This window comes from Physeter macrocephalus, chromosome 21 (genome assembly GCF_002837175.3).
Source record: "Physeter macrocephalus isolate SW-GA chromosome 21, ASM283717v5, whole genome shotgun sequence".
NCBI lineage: Eukaryota > Metazoa > Chordata > Mammalia > Artiodactyla > Physeteridae > Physeter > Physeter macrocephalus.
In genome coordinates, this window is record NC_041234.1 from 35363819 (window position 1) to 35374098 (window position 10280).

Below are 10280 nucleotides of genomic sequence, written 5' to 3' on the forward strand. Positions count from 1 at the left end.
GTAACTTCTCCTTTTTCATTTCTAATTTTATTGATTTGAGTCCTCTCCCTTTTTTCTTTATGAATCTGGCTAAAGGTTTATGAATTTTATTTATCTTCTCAAAGAACCAGCTTTTAGTTTTATTAGTCTTTGCTATTGTTTCTTCATTTCTGTTTCATTTATTTCTGCTCTGATCTTTATGATTTCTTTCCTTCTACTAAATTTGGGTTTTGTTTTTTTCTCCTTTCTCTAGTTGCTTTAGGTGTAAGTTTAAGCTGTGTATCTGAGACTTTTCTTGTTTCTTGAGGTAGGATTGTATTGCTATAAACTTCTCTCTTAGAACTTCTTTTGCTTAATCCCATAGGTTTTGGATCTTCACGTTTTGATTGGCATTTGTTTCTAGGTTTTTTTTTTATTTACTCCTTCATTTCTTCAGTGATCTCTTGGTTATTTAGTAGCATATTGTTTAGCCTCTATTTGTTTGTGTTTTTATAGTTTTTTTTTTCCGGTAATTGATTTGTAATCTCATAACATTGTGGTCAGAAAAGATGCTTGATACAATTTCAATTTTCTTGCATATAGTTGCTTGTAATACTTTCTTATGGTCTTCTGTATTTCTGTGGTGTCAGTTGTAACTTCTCCTTTTTCATTTCTAATTTTATTGATTTGAGTCCTCTCCCTTTTTTCTTTATGAATCTGGCTAAAGGTTTATGAATTTTATTTATCTTCTCAAAGAACCAGCTTTTAGTTTTATTAGTCTTTGCTATTGTTTCTTCATTTCTGTTTCATTTATTTCTGCTCTGATCTTTATGATTTCTTTCCTTCTACTAAATTTGGGTTTTGTTTTTTTCTCCTTTCTCTAGTTGCTTTAGGTGTAAGTTTAAGCTGTGTACCTGAGACTTTTCTTGTTTCTTGAGGTAGGATTGTATTGCTATAAACTTCTCTCTTAGAACTTCTTTTGCTTAATCCCATAGGTTTTGGATCTTCACGTTTTGATTGGCATTTGTTTCTAGGTTTTTTTTTTATTTACTCCTTCATTTCTTCAGTGATCTCTTGGTTATTTAGTAGCATATTGTTTAGCCTCTATTTGTTTGTGTTTTTATAGTTTTTTTTTTCCGGTAATTGATTTGTAATCTCATAACATTGTGGTCAGAAAAGATGCTTGATACAATTTCAATTTTCTTAAATTTACTGAGGCTTGATTTGTGACCCAAGATGTGATCTATTCTGGAGAATATTCTGTGTGCACTTGAGAAGAAAGCGTATTCTGCTGCTTTCGGATGGAATGTCCTATAAATATCAATTGTCTATCTGGACTAATGTGTCATTTAAGGCTTGTGTTTCCTTATTAATTTTCTGTCTGGATGATCTATCCATTGCTGTAAGTGGAGTGTTAAAATCCCCCACTATTACTGTGTTACTGTCAATTTTCCCTTTTATGGCTGTTAGCATTTGCCTTATGTATTGAGGTGCTCCTATATTGGGTGTATAAATATTTACAATTGCTATATCTTCTTGGATTGATCCCTTGATCATTATGTAGTGTCCTTCCTTGTCTCTTGTAACATTGTTTATGTTAAAGTCTATTTTATCTGATATGAGTATTGCTACTCCAGCTTTCCTTTGATTTCCATTTGCATGCAATATCTTTTTCCATCCCCTCACTTTCACCGTGTATGTGTCCATAGGTCTGAAGTAGGTCTCTTGTAGATTGCATATATACAGGTCTTTTTTTGTTTGTTTCCATTCAACCAGTCTATGTCTTCTTGTTGGAGCATTTAATCCATTACATTGAAGGTAATTATCAATTGGTATGTTCCTATTACCATTATCTTAATTGCTTTGTGTTTGTTTTTTTTTTTTTTTTTTTTTTTTTTTTTTTTTTTTGTGGTATGCTTGTAAGTGGTTTGGTGGTGCTGAATTCTCTTAGGTTTTGCTTGTTGGTAAATCTTTTGATTTTTCCTCTGAATCTGAATGAGATCCTTGTTAGGTAGAGTAATCATGTCTTTATGCTTTTCACTTTCATCACTTTAAATATGTCCTGCCACTCCCTTCTGGCCTGCAGAGTTTCTGCTGAAAAATCAGATGATAACCTTTTGGGGATTCTTTGTATGTTATTTGTTGCTTTTCCCTTGTTGCTTTTAATATTTTTTCTTTGTATTTTATTTTTGTTTGTTTGATTAACATGTGTCTTTGTGTGTTTCTCCTTGGTTTTATCCTGTATGTGACTGTCTGTACTCCCTGGACATGGGTCACTATTTCCTGTTCCATGAGAGGGACGTTTGTGACTATAATCTCTTCAAATATTTTCTCAGACACTTTCTCTTTCCCTTCTTCTTCTGGGATGCCTATAATTCAAATGTTGGTGCATTTAATGTTGTCCCAGAGTCTCTGATACTGTCCTCATTTCTTTTCATTCTTTTCTCTTTATTCTGCTCCATGGAAGTTATTGGCACCATTCTATCTTCCAGCTCATTTATCCTTTCTTCTGCCTCAGTTATTCTGCTATTGATTCCTTCTAGTGTATTTTTCATTTCAGCTATTATGTTGTTCATCACTGATTGTTTGTTGTTTAGTTCTTCTAGGTCCTTGTTAAACATTTCTTGTATCTTCTCAATCCATGCCTCCATTCTATTTCCAAGATCCAGATCATCTTTTTTTTTTAACATCTTTTTTGGAGTATAATTGCTTTACACTAGTGGGTTAGTTTCTGCTTTATAACAAAGTGAATCAGTTATACATATACATATATCCGCATATCTCTTCCTTCTTGTGTCTCCCTCCCTCCCACCCTCCCTATCCCACTCCTCTAGGGGGTCACAAAACACGAGCTGATCTCCCTGATCAGCTGATCTCTCCAGTGCTAGGCGGCTTCTTCACATTAGCTATCTATTTTACATTTAGTAGTGTATATATGTCCATGCCACTCTCTCACTTTGTCCTAGCTTACCCTTCCCCCTACCCATATCCTCAAGTCCATTCTCTAGTAGGTCTGTGTCTTTATTCCCATCTTGCCCCTAGGTTCTTCATGCCCTTTTTTTTTTTTGTTTTTTAGATTCCGTACATATGTATCCATATATATGTGTTAGCATACGGTATTTGTTTTTCTCCTTCTGACTTACTTCACTCTGTATGACAGACTCCAGGTCTATCCACCTCATTACAAATAACTCAGTTTCATTTCTTTTTATGGCTGAGTAATATTCCATTGTATATATGTGCCACATCTTCTTTATCCATTCATCTGTTGATGGACACTTAGGTTGCTTCCATGTCCTGGCTATTGTAAATAGAGCTGCAATGAACATTGTGGTACATGACTCTTTTTGAATTATGGTTTTCTCAGGGTATATGTCCAGTAGTGCGATTGCTGGGTCATATGGTAGTTCTATTTTTAGTTTTTTATGGAAGCTCCATACTATTCTCCATAGTGGCTGTATTAATTTACATTCCCACAAACAGTGCAAGAGTGTTCCCTTTTCTCCACACCCTCTCCAGCATTTATTGTTTGTATATTTTTCATTATGGCCATTCTGACTGGTGTGAGATGATATCTCATTGTAGCTTTAATTTGCATTTCTGTAATGATTAATGATGTTGAGACTTCTTTCATGTGGTTGTTAGCAATCTGTATATGTTCTTTGGCGAAATGTCTGTTTAGGTCTTCTGCCCATTTTTTTAACATCTTTATTGGAGTATAATTGCTTTACAATGGTGTGTTAGTTTCTGCTTTATAACAAAGTGGATCAGTTCTGCCCATTTTTTTGATTGGGTTGTTTGTTTTTTTGTTATAGAGCTGCAGGAGCTGATCGTATATTCTGGAGACTTATCCATTATCACTTGCTTCATTTGCAAATATTTTCTCCCATTCTGAGGGTTGTTTTTTCGTCTTGTTTATGGTTTCCTTTGCTGTGCAAAGCTCCTAAGTTTCATTAGGTCCCATTTGTTTATTTTTGTTTTTATTTCCATTTCTCTAGGAGGTGGGTCAAAAAGGATCTTGTTATGATTTATGACATAGAGTGTTCTGCCTATGTTTTCCTCTAAGAGTTTGATAGTGTCTGGCCTTACATTTAGGTCTTTAATTCATTTTGAGTTTGTTTTTGTGTATGGTGTTAGGGAGTGCTCTAATTTCATTCGTTTACATGTAGCTGTCCAGTTTTCCCAGCACCACTTATTGAAGAGGCTGTCTTCTCTGCACTGTATATTCTTCCCTCCTTTATCAAAGATAAGGTGACCATATGTGCGTAGGTTTATCTCTAGGCTTTTGATCCTGTTCCATTTATCTATATTTCTGTTTTTCTGCCAGTACCATACTGTCTTGATTACTGTAGCTTTGTAGTATACTCTGAAGTCAGGGAGCCTGATTCCTCCAGCTCCGTTATTCTTTCTCAACATTGCTTTGGTTACTCAGGGTCTTTTGTGTTTCAATACAAGTTGTGAAATTTTTTGTTCTAGTTCTATGAAAAATGCCAGTGGTAGTTTGGTAGGGATTGCATTGAATCTTTAGACTGCTTTGCGTACTGTAGTCATTTTCACAATGTTGACTCTTCCAATCCAAGAACATGGTATATCTTGGTGAGAATGGGAAAACTTGTCTTGTTCCTGATCCTAGTCGAAATGCTTTCAGTTTTTCAGCATTGAGGATGATGTTGGCTGTGGGTTTGTCATATACGGCCTTTATTATGTTGAGGAAAGATCACTCTATGCCTACTTTCTACAGTGTTTTTATCATAAATGGGTGTTGAATTTTGTCGAAAGCTTTCTCTGCATCTATTGTGTCCTTAGGTAGGTTTATACCTAGATATTTAATTCTTTTTTTTTGCAATGGTAAATGGGAGTGTTTTCTTAATTTCAGATTTTTCATCATTAGTGTATAGGAATGCCAGAGATTTCTGTGCATTAATTTTGTATCCTGCTACTTTACAAATTCATTGATTAGCTCTAGTAGTTTTCTGGTAGCATCTTTAGGATTGATTTGCATATATTGAAGAATCCTTGCATTCCTAGAATAAACCCCACTTGATCATGGTGTATGATCCTTTTAATGTGCTGTTGGATTCTGTTTGCTAATATTTTGTTGAGGATTTTTGCATGTTCATCAGTGATATTGGCCTGTAGTTTTCTTTCTTTGTGACATCTTTGTCTGGTTTTGGTATCAGGGTGATGGTTGCCTCGTAGAATGAGTTTGGGAGTGTTCCTCCCTCTGTTATATTTTGGAAGAGTTTGACAAGGCTAGGTGTTACCTCTTCTCTAAATGTTTGATAGAATTCGTTTGTGATGCCATCTGGTCCTGGGCTTTTGTTTGTTGGAAGATTTTTAATCACAGTTTCAATTTCAGTGCTTGTGATTTGTCTGTTCATATTTTCTATTTCTACCTGGTTCAGTCTCAGAAGGTTGTGCGTTTCTAAGAATTTGTCAATTTCTTCCAGGTTGTTCATTTTATTGGCATATAGTTGCTTGTAGTAATCTCTCATGATCCTTTGTATTTCTGCAGTGTCACTTGTTACTTCTCCTTTTTTATTTCTCATTCTATTGATTTGAGTCTTCTCCCTTTTTTTCTGAATGGTCTGGCTAATGGGTTATCATTTTTGTTTATCTTCTCAGAGAACCAGCTTTTAGTTTTATTGATCTTTGCTATCATTTCCTTCATTTATTTTTCATTTATTTTTGATCTAATCTTTATGATTTCTTTCCATCTGCTAACTTTGAGGGATTTTGTTCTTCTTTCTCTAATTGCTTTAGGTCTAAGGTTAGGTTGTGCATTTGAGATGTATCTTGTTTCTTAAGTTAGGATTGGCTTGCTATAAACTTCCCCCTTGGATCTGCTTTTGCTGCATCCCAAAGATTTTGGGTCGTCGAGTTTTCATTGTCAATTGTTTCTAGGTATTTTATGATTTCCTCTTCGATTTTTCCAGTAAAATCTTCATTATTAAGTAGTGTATTGTTTAGCCTCCATGTGTTTTAATTTTTTACAGATTTTATGCTGTAATTGTTATCTAGTCTCATAGCGTTGTGTTCGGAATAGATGCTTGATATGATTTCAATTTTCTTAAGTTTACCAAGGCTTGATTTGTGACCCAAGATATGATTTATCCTGGAGAATGTTCCATGAGCACTTGAGAAGAAAGTGTATTCTGTTGTTTTTGGATGGATTGTCCTATAAATATCAATTACGTCCATCTTATTTAATGTATCATTTAAAGCTTGTGTTTCCTTATTTATTTTCATTTTGGATGATCTGTCCATTGGTGAAAATGGGGTGTTAATGTCCCTTACTATGATTGTGTTACTGTCGATTTCCTCTTTTATGGCTGTTATTGTTTGCCTTATGTATTGGGGTGCTCCTTTGATGGGTGCATAAATATTTTCAATTTTCATATCTTCCTCTTGGATTGATCCCTTGATCATTATGTAGTGTCCTTCTTTGTCTCTTGTAATAGTCTTTATTTTAAAGTCTATTTTGACTGATATGAGAATTGCTACGTCAGCTCTCTTCTGATTTCCATTTGCATGGAATATCTTTTTCCACCCCCACACTTTCAGTCTGTATATTTTCCTAGGTCTGAAGTGGGTCTCTTGTAGACAGCATATATACCGGTATTGTTTTTGTATCCAGTCAGCCAGTGTATGTCCTTTGGTGGAGCATATAATCCATTTACATTTAAGGTAATTATGGATATGTATGTTCCTATTCCCATTTTCCTAATTGTTTTGGGTTTGTTATTGTAGGTGTTTTCCTTCTCTTGTGTTTCTTTCCTAGAGAAGTTCCGTTCGCATTTGTTGTAAAGCTGGTTTGGTGATGCTGAATTCTCTTAGCTTTTGCTTGTCTCTAAATATTTTAATTTCTCCATCAAATCTGAATGAGATCCTTGATGGTTAGAGTAATCTTGTTTCTAGATTTTTCTTCTTCCTCACTTTAAATATGTCCTGCCTCTCCCTTCTGGCTTGCAGAGTTTCTGCTGAAATATCAGCTGTTAATCTTATGGGGATTCCCTTGTGTGTTATTTGTTGTTTTTCCCTTGCTGCTTTTAATATGTTTTCTTTGTATATAATTTTTGACAGTTTGATTAATATGTGTCTTGGCATGTTTCTCCTTGGACTTATCCTGTATGGGACTCTCTGTGCTTCCTCGATTTGTTTAACTATTTCTTTTCCAATATTAGGGAAGATTTCAACTATAATCTCTTCAAATATTTTCTCAGTCTCTTTCTTTTTCTCTTCTTCTTCTGGGACCCCTATAATTCGAATGTTGGTGTATTTAATGCTGTCCCAGAGGTCTCTGAGACTGTCCTCAGTTCTTTTCCTTCTTTTTTCTTTATTCTGCTCTGCAGTAATTGTTTGCACTATTTTAACTTCCAGGTCACTTATCCGTTCTTCTGCCTCAGTTATTCTGCTATTGATCCCTTGTAGAGATTTTTATATTTCATTTATTGTGTTATTCATCATTGTTTGTTTGCTCTTTAGTTCTTCTAGTTCCTTGTTAAAAGTTTCTTGTGTCTTCTCTATTCTGTTTCCAAGATTTTGGATCAACTTAACTCTCATTATTTTGAATTCTTTTGCAGGTAGACTGCCTATTTACTCTTCATTTGTTAGGTCTGGTGGGTTTTTACCTTGCTCCTTCATCTGCTGTGTGTTTTTTTGTCTTCTCATTTTGCTTAACTTACTGTGTTTGGGGTCTCCTTTTCGCATTCTGTAGGTTCATAGATCCCTTTGTTTTTGGTGTCTGTCCCCAGTGGCTAAGTTTGGTTCAGTGGGTTGTGTAGGCTTCCTGGTGAAGGGGACTAGTGCCTGTGTTCTGGTGGGTGAGGCTGGATCTTTTCTTTCTGGTGGGTAGGTCCATGTCTGGTGGTGTGTTTTGGGGTGTCGGTAGCATTATTATGATTTTAGGCAACCTCTCTGCTAATGGATGGGGCTGTAGTCCTGTCTTGCTATTTGTTGGGCATAGGGTGTCCAGCACTGTAGCTTGGTGGTCGTTGAGTGAAGCTGGGTCTTGGCATTGAGATGGAGATCTCTGGAAGATTTTCGCCATTTGATATTATGTGGAGCTGGGAGGTCTCTTGTGGACCAGTGTCCTGAAGTTGGCTCTCCCACCTCAGAGGCACAACACTAACCCCTCGCTGGAGCACCAAGAGCCTTTCATCCACATGCTCAGAATAAGAGGGAGAAAAAATAGGAAGAAAGAAAGAAAGAAAGAAAGAAAGAAAGAAAGAAAGAGGATAAAATAAAAGTTATTAAAATAAAAAAAATTATTAAGAAAAAGAGTTTTAAAAGTAAAAAAAAGTAAACAAAAAATGGACGGACAGAGCCCTAGGATTAATGGTAAAAGCAAAGCTATACAGGCAAAATCACACACAGAAGCATACACATACACACTCACAAAAAGAGAGAAATAGGAAAAAATATATATATCTTTGCTCCCAAAGTTTACCTCCTCAATTTGAGATGATTCTTTGTCTATTCAGGTATTCCACAGATGCAGGGTACATCAAGTTCATTGTGGAGCTTTAATCCGCTGCTCTTGAGGCTGCTGGGAGAAATTTCCCTTTCTCATCTTTGTTTGCACAGCTCCTGGGGTTCAGCTTTGGATTTGGACCCGCCTGTGCGTGTAGGTCACCTGAGGGTGTCTGTTCTTCACTCAGACAAGACGGGGTTAAAGGATCAGCTGATTCAGGGGCTCTGATTCACTCAGCCCTGTGGGAGGGAGGGGTACGGTTGCGGGGTGAGCCTGAGGCGGCAGAGGCCACCGTGACGCTGCACCTGCCTGAGGCAAGCCGTGCGTTCTCCCATGGAAGTTGTCCCTGGATCACGGGACCCTGACAGTGGCGGGCTGTACAGGCTCCCGGGAGGGGAGGTGTGGATAGTGACCTGTGCTTGCACACAGGCTTCTTGGTGACTGCAGCAGCTGCCTTAGCGTCTCATGTCCGTCTCTGGGGTCTGTGCTGATAGCTGTGACTCGCGCCCGTCTCTCGAGCTCCTTTTAGCAGTGCTCTTAATCCCCTCTCCTCTCACACCAGGAAACAAAGAGAGAAGAAAAAGTCACTTGCCTCTTAGGCAGCTCCAGACATTTTCCTGGACACCCTCCCAGCTAGCTGTGGCACACCCGCCCCCTTCAGACTCTGATCACGCAGCCAACAGCAGTCCTCTCCCTGGGATACGACCGAAGCCTGAGCCTCAGCTCCCAGCTCCCACCCGCCCCGGCAGGTGAGCAGACAAGGCTCTCATGCTGGTGAGTCCTGGTCGGCACCGATCCTCTGTGCAGGAATCTCTCTGCTTTGCCCTCCACACCCGTGTTGCTGCACTCTCCTCCATGGCTCTGGAGCTTTCCCCCTCTGCCAACCGCAGTCTTCTCCTGGGAAGGGGCTTACTAGTGTGTGGAAACCTTTCCTCTTTCACAGCTACCTTCCACTGGTGCAGTTACCTTCCGTATTCTTTTGTCTCTGTTTTTTTCTTCTTTCTTTTGCCTTACCCAGGTACGTGGGGAGTTTCCTGCCTTTTGGGAGGTCTGAGGTCTTTGCCAGTGTTCAATAGGTGTTCTATAGGAGCAGTTCCACATGTAGATGTATTTCTGATGTATTTGTGAGGAGGAAGGTGATCTCCGCATCTTACTCTTTCACCATCTTTAAGCTCTCTCGGATCTTTTTAATGTGCTGTTGGATTCTGTTTGCTAGTATTTATTTGAGGAATTTTGCATGTAAGTTCATCAGTGATATTGGCCTTTAGTTTTCTTTTTTTGTGAGATCTTTGTCTGGTTTTGGGATCAGGGTGATTGTGGCCTCGTAGAATGAGTTTGGAAGTGTTCCTCCATCTGCTATAGTTTGGAAGAGTCTTGGAAGTGTAGGTGTTAGCTTTCCTCTTAATGTTTGATAGAATTCACCTCTGAAGCAATCTGGTCCTGGGCTTTTGCTGTTTGGAAGATTTTAAATCACAGTTTACATTTCAGTGCTTCTGGTTGGTCTGTTCATATTTTCTATTTCTACCTGGTTCAGTCTCAGAAGGTTGTGCATTTCTAAGAATTTGTCCATTTTTTCCAGGTTGTCCATTTTATTGGCATTTAGTTGCTTGTAGTAATCTCTCATGATCCCTTGTATTTCTGCCGTGTCAGTTGTTCATTCTCCTTTTTCATTTCTAATTCTATTGATTTGAGTCATCTCCCTTTTTTTCTTGATGAGTCTGGCTAATGGTTTATCAATTTTGTTTATCTTCTCAAAGAACCAGCTTTTAGTTTTATTGATATTTGCTATCGTTTCCTTCATTTCTTTTTCATTTATTTCTGATCTGATCTTTATGATTTCTTTTCTTCT

The 10280-nt window shown here is 37.6% G+C and overlaps 1 protein-coding gene across 1 annotated transcript in view; it reads left to right on the top strand.

Moving 5' to 3' along the window:
- The window catches only part of PFKFB1 (6-phosphofructo-2-kinase/fructose-2,6-biphosphatase 1), a 112485-nt gene extending 102869 nt beyond the window's left edge, over nucleotides 1-9616 (top strand). Inside the window, exon 15 of the mRNA XM_055081946.1 lies at nucleotides 8994-9616. Within this exon, the coding sequence (XP_054937921.1) occupies nucleotides 8994-9184 (191 nt within the window). The 3' untranslated portion in view covers nucleotides 9185-9616. The remainder of the gene's footprint in view (nucleotides 1-8993) is intronic.
- The last annotated feature ends 664 nt before the right edge of the window (nucleotides 9617-10280 follow it).